Source organism: Manduca sexta, chromosome 25 (genome assembly GCF_014839805.1).
Source record: "Manduca sexta isolate Smith_Timp_Sample1 chromosome 25, JHU_Msex_v1.0, whole genome shotgun sequence".
NCBI classification, from domain to species: Eukaryota; Metazoa; Arthropoda; class Insecta; order Lepidoptera; family Sphingidae; genus Manduca; species Manduca sexta.
The window spans coordinates 12,071,886-12,094,138 of record NC_051139.1 but is presented as its reverse complement, the minus strand read 5'-3'; the positions used below and the strand labels follow the sequence as shown (position 1 = coordinate 12,094,138).

The 22,253-nt window shown below is 34.6% G+C and overlaps 2 protein-coding genes across 2 annotated transcripts in view; one reads left to right on the top strand and one right to left on the bottom strand.

Moving 5' to 3' along the window:
- LOC115443776 (voltage-dependent calcium channel subunit alpha-2/delta-3) overlaps positions 1 to 4,080 on the top strand; it is a gene marked incomplete in the record, with an annotated part of 76,158 nt that extends 72,078 nt beyond the window's left edge. The window contains 2 exon segments of the mRNA XM_037442908.1: positions 68 to 254; positions 371 to 4,080. Coding sequence (XP_037298805.1) covers positions 68 to 254; positions 371 to 466 — 283 coding nt within the window.
- An 868-nt stretch (positions 4,081 to 4,948) lies between these two features.
- On the bottom strand, positions 4,949 to 13,509 carry LOC119190600 (exosome RNA helicase MTR4-like). The gene is given in 19 exon segments (XM_037442851.1): positions 4,949 to 5,170; positions 5,582 to 5,744; positions 6,287 to 6,449; positions 7,307 to 7,488; positions 7,490 to 7,544; positions 7,786 to 8,027; positions 8,343 to 8,534; positions 8,912 to 9,084; positions 9,421 to 9,523; positions 9,680 to 9,853; positions 10,202 to 10,303; positions 10,480 to 10,670; positions 10,857 to 11,097; positions 11,442 to 11,644; positions 11,729 to 11,840; positions 12,320 to 12,494; positions 12,706 to 12,948; positions 13,064 to 13,192; positions 13,286 to 13,509. Coding segments are annotated over 19 exon segments (3,093 nt in total). The 5' UTR covers positions 13,378 to 13,509; the 3' UTR covers positions 4,949 to 5,012.
- Between the last annotated feature and the right edge of the window lie 8,744 nt (positions 13,510 to 22,253).

The window sequence follows — 22,253 nt, the reverse complement described above, 5'->3', positions numbered from 1 at the left end:
ATAATGACCGATTTAGAATCTAATATCTTATGTTGGTTACACTAATATAATTGATAATATTGTGCAGGCCGTTCAGTGTGCAAAAGATCCCGCACAGCAACCTGATTCTGCTGGTGGTGGACACATTGTGCCCGTGCGGCGCCAAGCGGCTGGATGTGCGTGCGCGCGAGGCGCCACCGCGCTCCGTGTGCCGCCGCCGCGCGCCGCATGCGCACCGACGCCGCCCGCACCACTGCGTCTCCTACCATCCCGAGGTACAAACATACGTGACACACCTAACCTGCGAAACTGTAACTGCAACTGTACTATTGTTGCATTCTTACTATAATGACTTTAAAAGCAGCTTAATTCAATAAAAAAACTGTTTCAGGAAATAGAGATCCAGTCGTGTGGCCGCGGCGGTAGAACGGAGCCAGTGCTCGCGCTGCTGTCAACAGTGGTGCTGCGGTTATGGCTCAGCACGTGATTGCAGTAATATAACTGTCATATATTTTGTTTTTAACAACCCCCGACGCCGCCATGCCGCACTGGTCTCACAGCGCGACCGACATGGAGCTTTCACACGTTCGGCAGATAAACCGAATGATTATAAACTGTAGCATTTGTTTGATATCTAAACGAACGGATTTTCTTTATGAAAGAAAGCTTCGAAGGCAATTCAAGTGTTCGAGGATGAGTGATTCGGGTACTGTTTGTATGTAGTGTGCGATGAGGTGATTGTCGTGCTCGCACGGGTCTGGTGACGTCACCGCTTGCGGCCGTGACGTCACGCCCCTGCCCCATGGCCTTTATATATCGCGAGGGTAGAGTTTTGATCAATTTACCGACTGAAGTTTTGGTCCGACCAAATGAACTTTTGATCTTGTTTTGAGACAGGATAATTTATTCGGATTAGGATACGATAATAAATAAATAAAATATTTCCCCTCTTATTAAGTTGTCAGTTGTCACACTCATGATGTAACTAATGCGAACGCATACTTACAGTAAATAGGTAGGTAACGAATATCTTGTTAAATTTAAATTGGAGATTATCACAAACTTGGAGAACTTATAAATTATAGCTAATGTTAATAGGTATTGAAAGATAAATAATTAATGTAAAAAATATAACAATATCGTTTGAACTGTTTAGAAAATTTTACCTATGTTGATACCTAACTCTATTTATTTCTTAAATATCTGTCATTCAAATTAATCCAAACTTATTAAATAGTTGCATAGATTTAATGTAAATATGAAGATATTTTGTTTGTAGGCAATTTCGTTGCTAAGTTTATGTGTGCCTGTGTAATATTTAAAAGGCCGTTTTGTCGTCGGGACGGCATCGCAACGCCATTGCGTGCAAGTATGTGACCACGTGTGTTGACCAAGAATTGTACATTTTGGGCCCGATATAAAAGAATTCATGATTGGCCATAGATAATATATGGAAAGAAATATTTGATGTGTTGTTAATACATTCTTGGTCAACACATCTTAAATATAATAAAGTATATTAAATCCAAACATTGTGTTCTAGGCGTTGCCACGTCGATCCGCGACGACTCTCCATTTCTAGTTGTTAGCAATTTTCTCGCCTAATCTTCGAATAATATCGTCGAGAAACTGTAAACAGTTTCGCGTTTTTATTGTAAATATTTTACTAACTTTAATGGCCTACTACGATTTTAAGGAAGTGTGTTGCTAATATTTATGTCGTTCAATTCGACTTCTGCTGTTATATGAAGAAACAACTGTCATATCGATGTCACAGTCATAATAATTTGCATATCATACGTTTATATACTATTTAATCTTGATGTTTCAAGATTTCGAACTATTATAATAAGTACAGGCCTCTAATGTTGGCGTTTTATATAGGTCTACAATCTATCGGAAACATTTACGATGACTGGAAAGGAAAACGCCAAGATGAGAGGTCCCAAGTTTTACTTTCATACGTACATTTGGATTCTCATTATTAAGAGATTAATGTATACCTATTACCTTGTTTGTAACTATCATAAATGTGGATGTTATATAGAAAATCCGTAGCCTGATTGTGAAAATTAATTGGAAACAAGATATCTAAAATATCAACAAACTTGATAAGTAGGTAAGTAACGTTTCGGTTTTCACAATCAGATTATTATGTACTGGATATCTACAAATAGAAATTTTATATATCATAATAATAGTCTATATTTAAATGAGTATACGGCTTGCTATTGTCCGTTTTATTGCATATTTTTAAATAGTACAAAATCATATATTAATAGTTAACGGATATCGAGTGCCAAACCACAGTTCCCCGATTTGCTTTGATTATGGATTATTATTGTACGGGACCGATAGTTTACGTAATTCCATAGCGTAATGCATGTGATTCTAATATAGATTTGCGCGCTGGACAATAGCAAGCTTCTTACAAATGGAATAAGGCGCACATTATCACCATACCAAATTATTTTCTGGCCTTCGACACTCGCTCTAAAGATCTTTTTATTATAATGATTAATACAAGTGCGAAGTGTGTTGAGAGTGTGGTACTCAGGCCAGTTATGGAATAAAAGCAGTCGTAAATCGCGCATATACTCTGGATTGTTTTATGACAAAGGGCGTTGGTTGCAGTAATTGACAATAAATTTCACATATCTATATAATTAAGCAATAATATTCTGGGTATATTTCGAGGCCTGACGTGAACATGTCAATATTTCAAATTTTCGTATCAAGACTACACTAAAGTTACGATTTCTATAGAATATTACAGCATATTTTAATTGAAACGCGATTTTTTGTATCTTTTAGTTAAGTGATCAGATATACCAATAAATATTATGTCTAGATCGGTCTATTTATCGCCTAAAAATAAGGGCAGGAACCTACTGACAGTAAAGGTGTCAGCTTGTATAACATTGGTAACCCTTACAACCGATATATGTTAGCTACGAACACGTGACATGTTTGCCATTTTGAGACAGATTGCCAGTAGGTACCTACTTAGATTTGTTGACAATGTGCCTCATGCAGACCAATGTTTTCCGACTTAAAATATCTTGCAGACGTCAAAGTCTAAGCGTATTCACGGCAGGTAGTATACAACCCGAAAGATAATTACTGAAATCAATATGCTCGTATCGCAACCAGTATTATGCTCAAGTACGTTAACATGGTATCAATGGGCGCATCAGAGATAATGTACATTGTGTATAAATAATACAGTAAGGAGTCGATTTAATGGCTTAGAGAAAGTTTTAACTGGTGAGTGGCGGCCGACTGGTGTATTGAGTGCTTCTAGTGAGCGTCGAGTCTTCCATAGCAGTCGGGCGCGGGGAGCGAGTGTTTACTGTTACGTCTAAGTATTAAACGATAATAATAGTGTTATAGCATAGCCAGGCTCGCGTATTGGGCGGTGTGCAGATATTTTTACTTGCACTTCGCGGGTTTTAGTTCTACGTAAATATAGACACAAAACAAATACCTCGTTTAGTTACTCAAAACGTAATAGCTAGACAAAGTTAGCGTTTATTTCGCGTTCAGTTGTCGAACATATCAATTCAGGCACCAAATAATATACTTAAGCGGTTTTTAAATGTTTTCGTATGTGATATTTCACGTAATTGATGTAATGATTTTAATGTGATTTGTATCGATGTTCACATAACCCCTCGCTTACGGACATACGTAGCCATGGTATGGCAAAGGGTCGCTCTGGCAGCTGACACCCAACATGAGAGACGACGGACCTGCTCGAGGCTCTCGTGTACAGTCAAATACTATTTCAAACGCTAACACATCTCTGTGAAACCACTGTCGATCCCTTGTTAAAGCTTTTTAGAAGTATAATCAAAATTAAAGGTAAATTTCGAAATTATATTGAAATTTTGATGTAACTGTATTAAATTTATTTTCTATTATGATTAGTTAAAATTTATAAATTAATATAGTAAATCTCATTGGGCACGGCCGACCGGTCCGTGTCACCGCGGTTCCCTAGTGTAATTATAGTAAAATACTGTTCTTTTTGTTACTTGCCAGTTCATGCTATAGGTATACCGTAATTACAACAATAAAGTTCTCTTATAACATTGTGAACATTGGTTTTATTTTCATCTGTATACAGAGCCGATATAAGCTGAAGGTAGGCACGCACTGCAAAGGCTCACGACATGCGGTCCGATTTTTGCCAGCAACCATACAGTTCGATTGATATAACTGCAGCGTGAAGTTTACGCCGCATCCACCCTCTACACCTTTTACCACGCTTTATTACCACTTTATACATTAACGTTGGCTTTTATTATTTTAAGTTCGACACTTATAATGAATGTTACATTTCCTTTAGTATGACATTTGTGTTATAACAACTATGGCTTATACTTTACCTTAATTTTTTACTATTACATTTCGTGAAGGAACTGGCTATTAACCTCTAATAATTATAGCTACTGCGCATAACCGCAAAGTTGTATGAATATACTCAAGAACTTTATTATACAACTGCCAATTTCTACATTGACAGTAACACTTCAAGTTACTTTGGGTGAATATATTATTGTGGTCGCTGCTTTTGGCAAAATTATGATGTTTGTGTAGTGACAACTTGTGTGGTTTTTACTTTTGCAAAGTTTGTATTGTGTCAATTTTAACGGATTTTAGTTTAACTGATACCTTTGCCTTAAGGCGATACCTCAAGGTCCATTTTCATACATTTTGTTTCACCTTTAATCTGGGTAACTAAACAAGTATTGGCAAGTAAAGAATTTAAATTCACGTCTAGTTAGTGATTAGTTCTCGCAGTTGAAAGAAAAACGTAAAAATAATTAATAATCATGGATATTTCGGCCTTTAAAATTTCGTCATATTAAATTAAAGGTGAAACAAAATGTATGAAAATGGACCTTGAGGTATCGCCTTAACAATTGAAGAAACTGACTATAAGGTGGAAAAAGTGAAAAAAGTATTTTGTATAAAATTATAACTTTATTAACATACAGCATTGACGTAATTATATTATAGCAAGTCTTTCACATGTAAAGACTGGCGGCGAACACGATGTCTCTCTTCAACAGTTTGATGGCGTCACTGAATTTGTTCTCCAAGTCCGTGTTTCCAATATTCTTCGCCGCTTGGCAAAGTTGTCGTAGAACCTCCTCAAGTCGTCGCATGCATCTGATTATTGAGCCTGCAAGAAATACTCAATGAAAAACAGTATTAAACATTATGAAGAATATATAACGTATTCGAAAAATTTGGTATCAATAATACCTTGACATATATAGAGATGATTTGTTAGTTCTTTTTTCATTCTGATAATTTGCAAAAATCTGTCCACACTCATTTTATAAATGCGAAAATTAAAATAGTTGTAAGTATTCTTAGACAGTAAGTACTCATTAAAGCGTGATCGTTTACGCAGCTTAGAAATTGAACCGATTAAAACTAAATTAGAAACCGAGAAAGCTCGAACCCTAAAAAAGGACATACACTACTTTCGTCTCGTTAAAATACACATTGGGACTTTATTCCGGAGAAGGTTGTCACCCGGGCGGAGCCGCGAGCAAAACCTACTATAAAAATGAATGTATAAGTGTACCTTCAAACACATCGGTCATCTTGCAGATCTGCAGGAAGGACGCGCCCTTGGCCCACGCCAGCACCACGTCCATCAGCGTGCACTTGAACTTGTTCACGTACTCGTCCTCGTCTAGATCCATTTTCGCGTCAATAGAAACTTTGGCTATTCGACGAGCGTATTCCTGTAACACATCATTCTCTTATTTTAATCTCTATTGTATTTGGTTGATAAAACCGCGATTTGTAGTGTAACTGTAATGTAGCCATTATTCAGTCGTGAACATGGTCTAGGTTTCATTTGATTCGTTACAGCGTTTCGTTGTATTTAAAATTTCTGTGTTCACTTAATTACACATATTTTTTAACGGCGATTGCCTAGTTAGGTATGGAATGGACTGCCGAAACGAATGTCCGCAGGTTCGAATCCTACGGGCACACACCTCAGACTTTTCTAAAATTATATGTCTATACTTTGTGAATTATCGCTTGCTTTAACAACGGTGAAGGAAACCTGTATACTTGAGAAATTCCCTATAGGCATTTTGTGGTAGTAGACACCAATCCGCACTTAGCCAGCATGGTGGACTAAGTCCTTATCCCCGTCAGTAGTAGAGGAGGCCCGTGGCCAGCAGTGGGATTTATATTTGCATGAACCGAGTAGACAATGGATAGGTGGCTGTCCCGCGCGTGCGCCGCGCGTGTGCCGCGCGTGCGCAGTGTGTACCTGCAGCTGGCGCAGCACGCCGCGCAGCTCGTCGCCTGAGGCGCTCGCCTGCGTGGAGTTCTCGTCGCACACGAAGCAGCTCACCAGCGCCGCGCTCTGCTCCGAGCTCAGCGACTTGAACACGCCGTTGAAGATCAGCTCCGTCAGCAGCAGCTCGTCGGCGCTGGCGGGCACACATCAATCTTACCGACTGTCCACGACATATACAGGGTCATTTTGACATTGCGTTACTAAATGAAACCACATACTCGTCTTCACCTTTGCTGACATTGTGCCAAAAATTATCCATGAATAACGAATATTTTCACCAAAAAACCTGGTTTTAGTTTTCTGATCATTTACTAGTTTAATGCGAATATGGCGTATGCGTGGGTGTATTTCTGACTGAAAGTTTGATGTTGCCACTGCAACGAATTCTCTTAGAGTAGTAGTAGTTACTTTAGGGCGCATAAAATAAAAATTACTTTTTATTAATATTTATTTTGTTCGAAACTTACACTTTTTTTTATTTTAAATCTACGGCTCAAGTAACTTATTGGAAAGTGTTATTTCCAAGTAAATAAGTATGTGGTTACATTTAGTAACGCGATGTCAAAATGACCCTGTATGTCACCGACGTCGCATTATACATATTTACATTTACCCACTTTACACATTTCATTGGTAGTCATGTATTGAATATACCGGTACGTGACTGGACAGTAGACATCGACCGACCATCATACACACGATGATAAAACTGTCATACTAACCCCGTCCTGGCGAACCCTATGGAATAGTTTATAGTAGCCTGGTATAAATCCAGTAACACAGCCCAACATAATTCTAGCAACCGTTTAGAGACGTAACATCTCACTTTGATCGACGCAGCAACTAGGCTATGCCCCTATCTACGTCCCTAGGCGATGGTGACAACTTACTATCAAATTCGCAATAGCCTCTCCTACCTTCGAAGGCTATAAAACGCTATATTCGTATCCACCTTACTATAATTTCCGTTGGTTTAAAACACCTACATACCTGCTTAACTCGCAGGCTATCCGTCCCTTAATCTCGATAACATCACTGGCGGTGCAGTATCCGAGCCGACGCAACACTCGTTTCCTCTTCTTCAACTCGTCCATCTGCAGCACGCTCTTTGCCTTCTTCAGTTCAGCTGTGGCATTGACGAGATCCTTGTGGAGCTCTTGTTTCCTCTCGTACGCGGCTGTGAGTGCGCTTCGGTTTTTGTCTTTTGTGTAACGGATGTGCGTATAATCTGTACGAAAATAAAATTATTAATAACTATCTTCTATTTATAAACTTAAATATTTATTTTAAAGTGGAAGTCGTTATAAAACTCTCTTCACTATCATGTTTTATTGTGGGATAAAGATTATTACATTACTTTGGGGTACACACTACGCACCTTGACATAAAGCGAGTATTTACATAGTTGATCAAACCAAAATATATTTCAATTTTCCTAAAAATAGTAAGCAATAACTTCGATCACAAACCTCTCCTCCAATATCTGTATTCTATCAACACATTCTTTGAACACTGGGTCGCCGATTTTCATATCTTTTATCGGGTTCAACTGCGGTGGTCCGTCGGGGAATCGTTTCTTCACTTCGCCAATGGTCTTCAGTACCGACTTGCGACTGTCCGAGGGCCGCAAGTCCTTAGGATAGTACACGCGTAGAGAACTTATTTGATAGATGAGCGTGTGAATCACTGGCACTACTTCCACGTCGCCCGCCTGTATTAACATTTTTAAAAACCATAAAATAAGAACTGAACTACGTTTACAATATGTTATAATACTATGCATAAATGTAATGTATGTAATTTTAATAAATTAATTCAGTATACAATTTTAATATTAACGTAGCTTAATAAAACATCCTGTATATAAGTCTTATAGTGGTTAAAGCAATATCACTCATATGTAAAATTATATAAATTTTAATTATGTCTTAACAGCCATTCTATACATCTACATCAATCCAAATACAGGATAATGAGGAGATCTGTAAAAATATAATACAAATTAAAAATAACTGCGTAATCTTACCTCGCCAGGCGGACACGGCACATTGACCTCAGTGTCTTTGTCCGTGGCTTTCTTGACGTGCAACAGAATGTCTACCACAATCACCGGGTCAGAAGTCAACGGGTTCTCCTCCTTTTTACCTTTGCCCGCTTTGGTTTTCTGTCTGAAGTTCACTATTATACCCCAGTCGTATTCGTATTTCTCTGTTTTCACCTGAGAGGGATAATTTAAAAAAACTAGTTAGTGCTACTAACATTTAGAAATTGGTATACTATAAAAATAAGTATTCAAAGATTTCCACATCTATATTACCGCTCAGCAAAGAAGGAAACAAATAAGTAACCATTACCAGTAATGCCATATACTTTAAAACAATCAATCAATCCACTGATAATATTATTATTTCATTGTGGAAGGTCGGATATGTGATTTACGTATCAAATATATACTAATAAAGGTTTAAGTAATATAGTTAATATAAAAAACTTAAACAACAATTAAAAAAAATTAAGTAATGCAATTAAAATTTAAAACATAATTTAAATTTTAATTACAAAAAAAATATAATCATAATTATAATATTATCCTACCTTAACAAGTCGTCCAGGTTGGAGGAAAGGTTTCAAATATTCCGGCTTGGTGATGAACGACCTGAACTGATTGCCGAGCAGGTCCAGCTGCGATCGGATGCTGCAGTATGTGGCTATCGAGTCCTCATGCTCCACAGTCAGTGCGTCGTATTCCTTCTGTTTTGCTTTTAACTCTGGTAAAGCATAAATAATACCTATTCTAAAAAACTATACATAATGATTAATTTATAATCATTTTTATAATTTGAGGAATTTAAACACTGGACTTCATTATTTCAATCTACATTTTATACTAATATTATAAGGCCGAAATTTGTATGATTATGGTAATATCATGAATGTATGTAACATTTTAGTTTGATAACTGAACATAAATATGAATTATCATAGAAGATTCTACAGGAAACTATATTATATTCTGATGACAATGACATGATATAATATGTCTTAACTTTTAAAATAAAATGTAATATTTATTCTTACATCACTAAATATGCAAATGATCTTACTGTCAATGAGATCTGGAATCGCAGCCTGATTCTGGAACTGGAAGAAACTCCTCTCCAACATGTATTCTGGATTAATCTCTTCAACTCGTAACAAATTCAGTACCTAAAAATAATTCACACATTAAAATGTATATCTCTGAATAAGGTTTAAACTAGGAGCCGGAAACGTTGACAGCTATTTAAGCAATTCTTAACCATCTTGTAACAATAAAATAAGTTTATAAGTAAAATGTGTTGCTAAATAAATTGTACCACTAACCATGTTATAAGTTAGATGAAAGGCGGAGTTGATAGGGTCTGCTTTGCCCTGCACCATGCCCTTGACCACGGTGGGCGTGACCTTCTCGTCTATCATCAGTATCACGATGCCCTTGTCATCGAGACCACGCCGCCCGGCTCTACCTGACATCTGGATGTACTCCCCTGATGATATCTATAAGAAATATAATTGATAATATAAGCACATTTTATTTTCGATAATGAACAGGAACTGTTGTTGTTCATCTAAAGTTAAGATGCATACTGACTGCTAATGATGATACAAAAATTGCGACCTGATTTTTTAATAAGTTTTAAATTTAATCAAATGTAGTATTTAAATACTCAGTGGAAAATATATAGATAAAATAACAATATATAGATTAGTCATGTAAATACAAAATAGCACTGCCACTCCGTAATTATGGAGACTGGTAAATAGCATTATATGTAACAATATAAACGAAAAGTCCTCATAGATAAAGAACAAAGCTAATAACTAACGGTAATAAAGCATACTTACAAATCTAAATTCTTTTCCATCAAACTTCTGACAACTTGTGAACACTACAGTACGGGCCGGCATGTTCAAACCCATAGCGAATGTCTCCGTCGCGAATAGGGCCTGTAAAGTTATCCAAAAATGAACTTTCTGGTCGTCTGGTCATACCAGTAGCAGGAGCATGATACCATACTTTTAAGAGTTACTTTTGTTTAAGTCACTTCCAACCCAAAAACTAATTATGTGCAATAAAATCAATCATATTAAATAATTTTACAAATCCGAATTTCTGTTTATACCTTGATAAGTCCCAAGCCGAACAATATTTCAATAGTTTCCTTCAATATGGGCAGCAGTCCGCCATGATGTATGCCGATACCGCGGCGCAGCAGTGGTACCACATTCTCTACTTGAGGAAGCTTGCGGTCCTCCTCAGAGAGAACATCCATTGCGTTATTAAACACTTCATCTACCAATTTCTTCTCCTCAACTAAAAAATAACAAATGGGATATTATGATGACGGTATATTTTATAATATACCATGCCAATAACATAACACTCTGTATATTATAACCAAAACATAATAGTACTCGGCTAGAAACTAAAATTTTAATTCAATTACTGATTTACTCTGGTTGCCACATTAGAAAAAGAAATTTCAAATGAAATTCTTACTTGTATTAAAGTCAAGCTTCGCCATTTGCATTGCGTACAACTCGCAGTCCTTTTTGCTGAAACTGAATATTATGACGGGCGCGAAATTCCTCTCCATGATCATTTTGACTATGTTGAATATGTTAGTCTGGTTCTTATCGCGCGGGCCACCGCGACGACCACGCTGGTCGCCTTTAGCCGCGTCTCCAGCATTACTTAACACCGCCATTGCTGTGTTAAAGTTGTCTTCTTTGAATGTACCCTATGGAATAACTGATAAATTAGTAACAAGGCACATATTGAAATTAAATACGAGATTATATTTCTTGCCTCAGTGGCGTAGTTAAATTGTGTGTGTACTACAACTCTGCAGTCCCATTTTGGAATCTCAAGTCAAATAATATATCGGATTTGTGTACTCAATATCAGCTTGGAGTCTGGAATTTGTGTCCGAAATAGCTAAAGGCTCGTCCTATATCAAATCTGAGATGGAAGTCACATGTCAAAACATGGGTGCCCTAGTTACACATCTACTTACACCTTCGAGGATACAGGTGTAATATATGACTGTTTTTGTTTTCTTTAATATATTTTCATATTAAATACCTGCTCATCAACAACTAAATGTATGCCATCTCCTCCAGCCGGGAATATATAGTGCTGTAATGGAGTAGGTCTGTACTCTGTGTACACAACGTGACATGGCTGTGCGTGCAGGCGACACACCCACTCAGCAAATTGACGCGCATTCGGTATTGTAGCTGACAAGAACACATAGTGGACATTGTCTGGTAGGAGAATTAATGTTTCTGAAAACAAGATAAGTAATATTGTAGATATTATTTTTAAAAAAATTCAATACTGTTTTTATGGAAATAAAAATAATGTATTACCTTCCCAAACGACGCCTCTCTCTTTGTCCCTCATGTAGTGAATTTCGTCAAATACCACCCACCCCACTTCTCGCATAACTTCTGAACCTCTGTACAACATGTTTCGTAAAATCTGCAAAATATATTAAGACTTTATCAAGCGGCACCCTGAGTCTGTAGATTGTAAATGTTAAAAGCTTGTTGATCTTTGTGACTGTTTATTGTCAAAAATAAAATAAGTTGAATTCTATTAAGCATGTAAATTAATTTGATTCCCATCAAAACATGGTTAACAATGCAATGAATTTATATAATATTTTACCATGGCACATCCAAAATATAAACCAAAGGATATTGTTGCTGTCAATGTTCAGAACAATTGAGCTATGTTTATACCTAAAAAAACCTATTTTATAGGTAGCATTGCCCATCTGTATTAGCAAACTGTTTCACAGCTTATTAGTGCAATAAAAGTAACAACTTAAAATCTATTGGTTGAAGTGAAGACAAAAGAGACCACAAAACTGTGTTACGGCAAACCAGTATGTAATTTATTATAGACAATTAGATTGGGTTAAATCTTGTTTTTTTTATATATTATTATAATGTTACCTCTGTGGTCATGATAAGACATGACGCTGAAGGATTTATGGTTACATCTCCAGTGATAAGACCAACATCATGAAATTCCTCAGAGAACTCTCTGTATTTTTGATTTGACAAGGCTTTTATAGGTGTTGTGTATATAACTCTTTGTTTGTTCTTCAGTGAGAGTGCTATTGCATATCTAGTGTAAAAAAAGAGGTCATAAAATAAAACCAATAGCATAAAAAATCTCTTTTACATATAGTAATCATAATAGAACATAATATCATAAATATATTGTACAATGTTTAATACTTAGTAACCCTTTTTTACTATGACATCATTTTATCACATTCTTACTACAATAAGGTAATTCAATATTATCTTTTGAAAAAGAATTGAATGACACTTACTCTGCTACAACAGTTTTTCCCGCTGAAGTATGAGCAGACACCAAGACTGATTGCAAGTTGTCTATACATAATATGGCTTCTTTCTGAAATGGATCTAATATGAAACTGTACTGTTTAGCTGGCTCAGATGTGAGAGGAGCAAGAGGAGCATAGTCATGTTTGGGAGGTATCGCAACCTCGTGCGTGCACCCCTCGTGTGCTTCTAATGTGTGAATTACAATACGGGAGTGTAGGAGATCTAGACTGAAAAGTTAAATAAAGAATGTATTATTTATGTTACTTTTATACCCATGTACATACCTTCGTCTATTTCAAATGAAATATATTGTGCAATTGTTGACACTACACTCTGTCTTACTTTATATCTCCTAATATATCCTCCTCTTCGTCGTTTTCCTTAGGTTTTTTTGTTACAGTCGTATCCGCATATTCGACCTCCTCGTGGTGACGTTTATTAGAAGCTGGCGTTAGCTGTTCCTTCGGTTGCCTAATACAAATTAAAAAATGCAGTGAACATGGAGAATTGAGAATAATAAAAGATAATGAATCAAAACTAAATTATAGGTTAAGTATAACTTACGACTCGTCTGCGCTGTTAATATTAGGGAGCTGTATAGCAGCCTCATTTCCTTCTGCCTCAAAGCAATCGAATAAATTATTTATATCTGCCATTGCATTAATGATCTTTCATATATAAAACAACAATGCATTAAACAACTTGGATACAATTCTCTATTCGCCTCATGTCAACAGACAACAATGAACAACTGTCACTTAGCAGTGCCATTTTTAGGCTTGACTTATACATCCGTTTTTTCAGATTTCAGATTCTAAATCCAGCAGATCCCATACAAAGTGTTGTCATTTTACCTCATGGACTTAACTCTATGTTGTACTTACATTCCAGAGACGCTGAATTTTACTGTGAGTGAGTAAATTAATATCGATATGGGAAATCGATTATATTCTCCTTCTGATTATCGGGTAGGTACATCATTAGTAGTGACTCACTGGTCACGTGACCATCAAAGCTTGGCTTTATCGTTTCATGATTGGTGCGTTTACGTTTTCCTGTGAGTTCTACGCTTGGCTGCAAGTGTACGGTCGTGTGGAAATTGAATATTATTTGTGCCGGGATTATTATTATAACAGAAAAAGTCTTCAACAATGTCTAAAGTAAAAAAGACTGTTACGTCTTCGACGAACGTAAGTGTCGTGTCATCAGTGCAAAGCCCAACGCAAACAAGCACACCTATAGGCGGCGGCGGCCGGCCCAACAGTCCGCTAAGTCCTACAAGACACACCCGCCTCCAAGAAAAAGATGCTCTACAAAATCTCAACGACAGACTGGCGGCCTACATTGATAAGGTTCGTCAGTTGGAAAGTGAGAATTCGGGCCTGCGTCGTGAAATCCAAACCACACAAGAGGTCATCACACGCGAGGTTTCCAATATAAAGGGAATGTATGAGCATGAACTGCAGGATGCCAGGAAGCTTTTAGACGACACCTCCCGCGAGAAAGCCAAATTGGAGATAGATTCCAAGAGATTGTACGAGGAAAATGATGATCTGAAGAAACGGTGAGTATTATTATCGTGTCATGATGCTATAATTATCCTTAGTATTGTATTAAACGGCATTGATGTCTACATGTGGCTAGGAACTTCTTCCGGCTAACCTTAGCGTCAAGTTTACGTCATCGGCGGTGTTCTGAGCGAGCGCGGTGTGACGAGCGCGGGCGACCTCGCCTTTACGACATAATGACATCATAGCCCGATTTAACCAAACTAATCAAATTCCTAAGTGTAACGATATGTCCACAGCGCAGTCGAAATTACAAGCTTCACGCTTGCCAATAGTTTGTAAACATAAACAGAATGTAACTGCAAACATTCACATGCCATTATTTTAATTAACAAATGCTTACTTTACAGAATATATTTTCGCATATTGATTCATTCATTCAGTGTTTTATGTCAACACAGCAGTCATACTCGATAGTCACACTTCCAATTTGATGTGTTAACAATGAGTAATACCTTATTTCATAGTAAAGATTCATATGATTCTGAAAATCTATCTTGTTTTAAATGATATTTAGTAAAAGAAAATGTATGTTTATTTCATATTTTATATGTTCATTTGCTTTATTCAAGTAATATTTTATGGCAACATTATATAAAAAGTTTCAAAAATCACAAAGTGACCCACATAATGTTTATTTAGATTTTAGCTAGTAATCTGGAAGACAATCTTTTTATGTCAAGGCTGAATGATCTCTCATATGAAACTATTTTTTTCAACAGCTTTATATATATTTAAAATTTCTTGAAACACAGATATCTAAAAACAAGAAAAAATAAATATTAAAATCGCTTACAATAAAAGTTTTGTCACTTAATGTCAAAATCATCATTCATTTTCTTATTATTTGTAGTGCTTATATTCAATATGGAATAATAAACTAACATTTTATTATTTTATGAGCTTATTTTACCATTCCAAAAAAAAGGAAGTAACCTTTATTAAGGTGGTAGCTCAAGGTCCATTTTCATACATTTTGTTTCGGCTTTAATCTGGGTAACTAAACAAGTATTGGCAAGTAAAGAATTTAAATTCACGTCTAGTTAGTGATTAGTTCTCGCAGTTGAAAGAAAAATGTAAAAATAATTAATAATCATGGATATTTCGGCCTTTAAAATTTAATATGACGAAATTTTAGATTAAAGCCGAAACAAAATGTATGAAAATGGACCTTGAGCTACCACCTTAATATCTTAATTTTGTATTTAAGCGTAACTTAGCAAAAATCTACCTAATTGGCTATTTATCAGTCAAAATTGTAGTAAAAGTATGAAATTATGTTGTAAATAATAACTTGTTAGAATCACTTCATCATAATCCATCTAAATCTATCATGGTAATCATGGCAGCTTGAATTGCATACAAGAAAGTAGACATCAGTAACCTACATAGAATATCAAACAGAACAGTTTGTTTGAATGTGGTATCCTCAAGAACTACTAAACCAATTTTGAAAGTTTTTCACTTATAGGAAACTATATTACTCCTACTTTTTATCCTGGAAAATATAAAATGGGAGGAGTGCAGGCAAAAGCTAGTAATGATAAAAATATAAAGTTTTTCCTTTAGTTTCTTATAACAAATGACCTACAATAAAGACCTTATAGATTAGAAGGTCTTGCAGTCTAAGTTACAGTGCTCGTTACTCAATGAGGTCAGAATTCTAATAGATAATTGATATGTTAAAACATTTGTTCAACAACACAAACATACAAAATGCTTGTTTATAGATGAGGTGAAATAAATTATTTGAACCTGTAAAAAGTTATACATTATTTAGATTCTGTTAATATTAAATTTACCACCAATTTGGAAAGCAGTTCTCGCCAGAGATGAATTGAAGTTGAAGTATACTAAGTTGATCAACATTTTATAAAATACTATATTTTGCTATCGGCTCCAGTATGTTCCCATTGATTAAAATAAATGTCCCATTGTGCAGTTTCTAAGATAAAAGAGTAAACTATATACATATCTCTTTATTTATTTATTTTTCTAAAATCAGGTCTTGATCTATCTAAGTTAAATTTCATTCATAGTTAGTGTTCAATTCTGTAATTGTATGTTTATTATTATGAATTATTAAAATACAAGCAATTCAATCTTCTTTACAATATGTATTTATAATTTATATACACATACATTTTTTTTTGTTTGGTGCCTGTTAATACTGCCATATCCCTCCCGACCTTTAATTCCAAGTATTTTTTATTTAACTTTTGATATGTAAAGGGGATTTTAGTCAGCTGGTATTTGCACATAGTATTATCCATCACTTACCATTAAGGTTGAAATTACAAACAATATATCTATAAAAGTATCAGAATCCCATAATAAATTTGTTAATATTCTAATGAAGGATTTAAACTGAGAATCTGTAAATATAGTCATTATTAAATATACATTTACTAATAATTTAATATATTGTATTTTTTACTTATACATATTATTACTTTCAAATAACACATGCATTGTTGATAACTGATAGCCAGTTTTGTGTGGCTGATAAACTAATCCTGAAAGTATGTTGCTAATTGAAATACAACTCAAACGGCATCTGATATTGAGTGTCAGTCACCTTGACAAAGTTTGCCGTTTTCGTATATCATTGGATGGCAGTACTATCGCAAGGAGGCCGCCGACACAATTTTAATGATCTGCATGCACGCAATTTTGTTTACCGTTCGTGTATAAGTAAAAAAAAATCATTCATAAAAGATTTATTACCCTAATAGAGATTGAAAGTAAACACAAATAAGGATTTACAATAATTCTTTCATATCTATGCTACAAAGTTATTTACTTATACAGTTATGAATTAAAATGATTGAGTAAAATCAACAATTATGAATTAGTTAAGTAATAGGGGACGGGACAAATTTTCAGAAGGTGTTTTAAATTGATCATTGTGGATATAAATAGCCAAGAAAAATAGTATTTTGCACAAATAAAGCTTAAAAAGTACATTAAACCATGCCTAAATGTTAAATAGCTATAATTCCCGCGCAAACGCTACATTATGTCATTTCGTCTCGTGTGACGTCATACGTGGATAAAGCAACTTGACAAGTCTTGTCATTTGAACAGTGATTCAATAATGCCAAATTAAGGTTATTTACCCTAGATTTAGGGTAAAACTGAATCAACAGGGTATTTTTTTATGGTAATTTTTGGTAATTCTACGAGTTAAAGTATTAAAGCTATTGTTTCACGGTATTGTAATAAATATTGAGCTTAGAGAAAGATGTTTCCTACAAAAATTGTAGGCCATGAAACAGTTATAATTTTTTATTCAATACAATTTTCGTGTACAGCTAGTTGTTCCTAATAAAATGAGATAATTAAATTAATAATTATTGAAGTGGAAGTGAAGAAAGAAGTGGCGTCTGCATAGATAAGGATATAGAAAAAAAAGTACCGAATTATTTATGATTGGTTTAAAGGTAAAATTTTAAATTCCAAATAATCCTGGGGTAAAGAGAAATTATGATCTGGCAACACTGCATAGACCGTGTTAATCTCAGGCAATCTCAGGTTACTGTGTAACAACCAGAATTCTATATAAATAAATATTCTATTCCATATCATGTGGCAGCTAAAACATAAATAAATACATCTCATAACCATAACCTCCTGGGTGTACAAATGATTTAATTAATTGAAATATTCATCGATTTATTTTAAACCGAAACACTATTCTTTATTTACTTACATCAAAGTGATCCTCACAGAACTAAATCGGTGAGTCTGCAGACATTCCGTCGTAGGTTCGTCTTGCTAACTGCAACCACTTTACTCGTATATCTGTTTTTCGTGGTACATCAATAAATAATTTGTTTGGTAAAGATATAGAAGTATTATTACATTCAGGTACGACGCACCAACGATATTTTTTGCGGTCCATTATGATTAACGATTAAACAATCTGTAAACGTTAAGCTGGAAGATAGTAAAAACGTCCCGTATAAATTAATATTAATTATTAGAGCAGTTCTGTGACAAAAAACACATTTAAAGCATTAAAATAACACAACGCGGTATGACATCCAGATGACGTCTGTTTGTTTACATTTTACCCACGTGTGACGTCATGCGCCGTGATTGGTGTTTCATTTGCCGTAAAGAATAGACTAAAAATACTATAATTATTGTATTTTATTTATTGTTTTAAAAATACAAATCACAACTCTTTTACAAAAACAAATATGAGATAATATTTTTAATATTACAAACTTTACTTTAAACTGAATTTCAGATTTTTTGGTAATACCTGTCCGGTCCCCTATTTTCGAAGACATTTTTATTTTCTTAATTTAAAATGGTTATTGAAATTCATATTAATAGAAGCTATGCACTAATTGGTCAGATACGGGCTACTGGTCATACAAAATGTCGGTTTTATCTGTTAATATAAATTAATATTGAAATAAATAAATATTGACACATGACATGACTCATTCTACTCTACTGATATGCATGAATGACTATGCTCAAGTTTGTTATTTATAATATACAAACTTAAAAATGTTTTAAAAAATTCAAATTAGCATTTTATTTTTGTGTTATATATCTATTTATCATACAGGTTACCCGTAAATTATGCCTAGGACTTGTAATTTAGTAACATCTGCATTGTTATACAACACTTAAAAGTTTAAACTATTTTAATTGTATCTTGAACCTATATTTTTTGAAATCTATTGCACATTAGGTAATTATTTTATTAACATAAACAATCCAACATAATTAGAACAATAGCCAATGCCAGTAAACATTAAGGCGCCTTAAACTAACATTACTAAAGACTAAATTTGTTTCCTTATACAAGACTGCCAGACCTTGGTTAGCGCAAATTTACATTCTAAAGCCAGGTCAAGGTAATTCATTTTGCATAGGATCACTACCAATTAAATTATAGTGACATCTCTTATCAGGCACACCTCAGTGTATACTGATAATTTCTATCACACCAGATTGTATTATTAACTTGGGGTTATACAAGAATTTACTACTTGCACATTTTTTAATAATTAATATAAACAGCTAGGAATTATAAATTATGAGAATGAGTTGGATACATTTATTGATACTGTAGTGATATGTTGAAACATTTTTACTAATAGGTGTAACACAAAATTTGATATAATGTTGTTATTGTAGCATATTTTTCTTTAACAATACTGCTGCGAATGTATACTATTTGTGCTTGTTTTTATTGCATGTTGTTCTGATATATTTTATTATTATTATTATTATGTATATTGTTTTATAGAGACTTTGTTTGATCCTAAGGATATAAATAATCCGCTTTTTCAATTCAAATGACAAAGAAGGTGAGTTTATGAACACAATGTCGGCTTAGGTTAAAATTTACATTTGAGTCAACTTATTTAAATTTTTATTAAAGTATTGAGACATGGTTTACAAATTACAATTAATTCGCAAAGTAATTGCTATATTAATCTCGAAAGATTAAATTTACAGAACTATAAAAAATATTATCGTAGTTTTTCCATCTTTGCCTTATTTTGTACCTACAAATGTTTGCGTAACACCTCCATTTCCGTGTGACTAAGTAGTTCTTTTCGTTCGACCTTGGCACCATAAAGGAAGCTGTTAACTGCAGCTTATTTGCAATTTTTACCTTGTTAAAACCTGATAATGCCAATTGTCTGTTTTATTGTATATGTATGTTAAATGAGTCGCTATCGCACAGCGTCGAAAGTGGCTTCTTATAAGAAATAACACTTCAAATATTGTAACAATTATTTTACGGGACCAAAAAGTATTAACTCTAGAACTACATTTACTGAGTAGTTAAATTAAATAATAATAAATTTCAAATAAAAGCGACAATACGTGATAACTACATACGCTTTAGCAGTATTTATTGATTTATTATGATAAAAAAAAATTAAAAGTGTTCTGAGGTATTCGAGATTTGTTCACTAGATTTTCATATGTTGAAATTTTAATTTCCCCCAATTTTTACTCTACAATCTACATCGAATATAGTCCATAATACTAATTATGGATGCGAGACGCATCGTCTTTTTTACCTTTCAATGGCTCGTTTTGGAGTATAAATAAAAAATTGGAGAGGTCATTGCCATTGCCTATCAATGATACAGTCGTTTTTATGGACACCGTACGTTAGCTAATGTATCGCATGCATATAATTTACCCGCGTAATTTTATTGTATTTACGAATTAGGTACGATCTTTGTAATCGATATGGGAACATATTTTTCTACATCACAATATATTGTATGTATGTCAAATTTAGTTCACGTGGGGATTTAAAAAAATATGTATAAATAAATCTCAGTTACCGAATTTTATTTATAATTTATACAATAAAAAATCTTTAGTTCATTATTGTAAAGTAGTAAGGACCTATATTTTTGGTATTTGTTTTTACCATAGATTGAGAAGTTTACATAGGCTACTCTTAGTGTTTACTGCGGGTTGTAAGAAATTATACGTACTTATAAATTAAGCACGATGACTGCAAAAATAAAACTAAACATGAAATTGTAAATGTGACTTTGGTACGGCGGGTGTTGACCCTGAGTAGCTTACGTCAGCCACACTGCACGGCCGGCCGCCCACCGATTAAGCACAAACCGCGTTTCCAATGCACAGCATATAAAAAAACTACATCCAAGCTTATGTTTCATTCATGCGTCTGGGGACAATTGACTGCTAACTAACACATCCGGAATGTCATCTAATTCTAATGGACTTGTGGATGTTCAAGATTACTTCATGGAGTCTTTGAAAGCAAAAATTGTGCTTAATCTTAGCATTTCTTTAGATAAAAACATTTTGGTAGATCTAAAATTTAATGCCAATGCCACAGAGTGGTTACATGCAAAATCGTTTATAGCGGCGTGCTTCCAATTTTTTTAACTCTAATGTAAAAAAACATAGTCAATGATATAGTGTAGGTCCATGCTCCCCGAGACGGAGTCTAAATTTGCCGCCCAAGGCACTGGGCGAGGGCATAATAAAAAAAATGTCATTATAAAAAATAGGATTCATGCACGCGCCCCGTAGTCACTGGAACTTGCAACAAAAGTAAAAAAATGTAAAGGATTTATTTAACACATTTTGGCGCCACCCAAAAATACCACCAGGGGAGGCTCCCCTTCCCAAATACGCTATACCATTGCCCGTAATAACCGACATCGTGCGATAGACATTACTATAGTATTATGCCCTATTTATTATACAGAGTACAGCAAACACTTAACTTCACTGCTTTTGGCTTCATCGCATTATTACTATCAATATTTGCACATGAAGTTAGACGTGCCGTAAGTACGATATGGTCGATAGTTTAACGATGACATAACCGTTATATTTGCAGCGTATGACATCAAAAAGTGCACAGCCTTCAGAAAGAAACTTATCAATAAAGATCAGGGTTAAATATTATATTCAGTTTTTAATATTTATATTGATGCTACAACGAAGGTTATTTCTTATAGACCATAATATAAAAAAAAACGCGCACAGCTTTTGGTGCCATATGCTTACGTCTTTACAATGAAAGAACGGATGACCTATTTTATAAAATGCATTAAGGTAGAAGCCACAGCAATGAATAAGCGTGGTATTACTAATTCTTATGAACCGGAACCGATAATTTAAAAAACAAATTTACAATCCCACTCTCCTGCTTTACACATTTCCTTTGCTACTCACGTGCAGGTCGTCTATTTTGGTTATTTTGAATATTTTTGGTACTGACACGTTAACAAAACCTCTAAAATGGTAAAATTCTTAACTAGTCGTCCCATGTAGTCATAATTTGATTTACTTTTGTTTATACCGTAACCAGTTTACATCAAATATGTATGTTACTGAATCTTCAACACGTTTATTACGTTAAAACAGGTGAATCTCGCCTTTATAGGCAAGTTTCCCTTTACCATGCTCATGACGATTTAAATACTTAT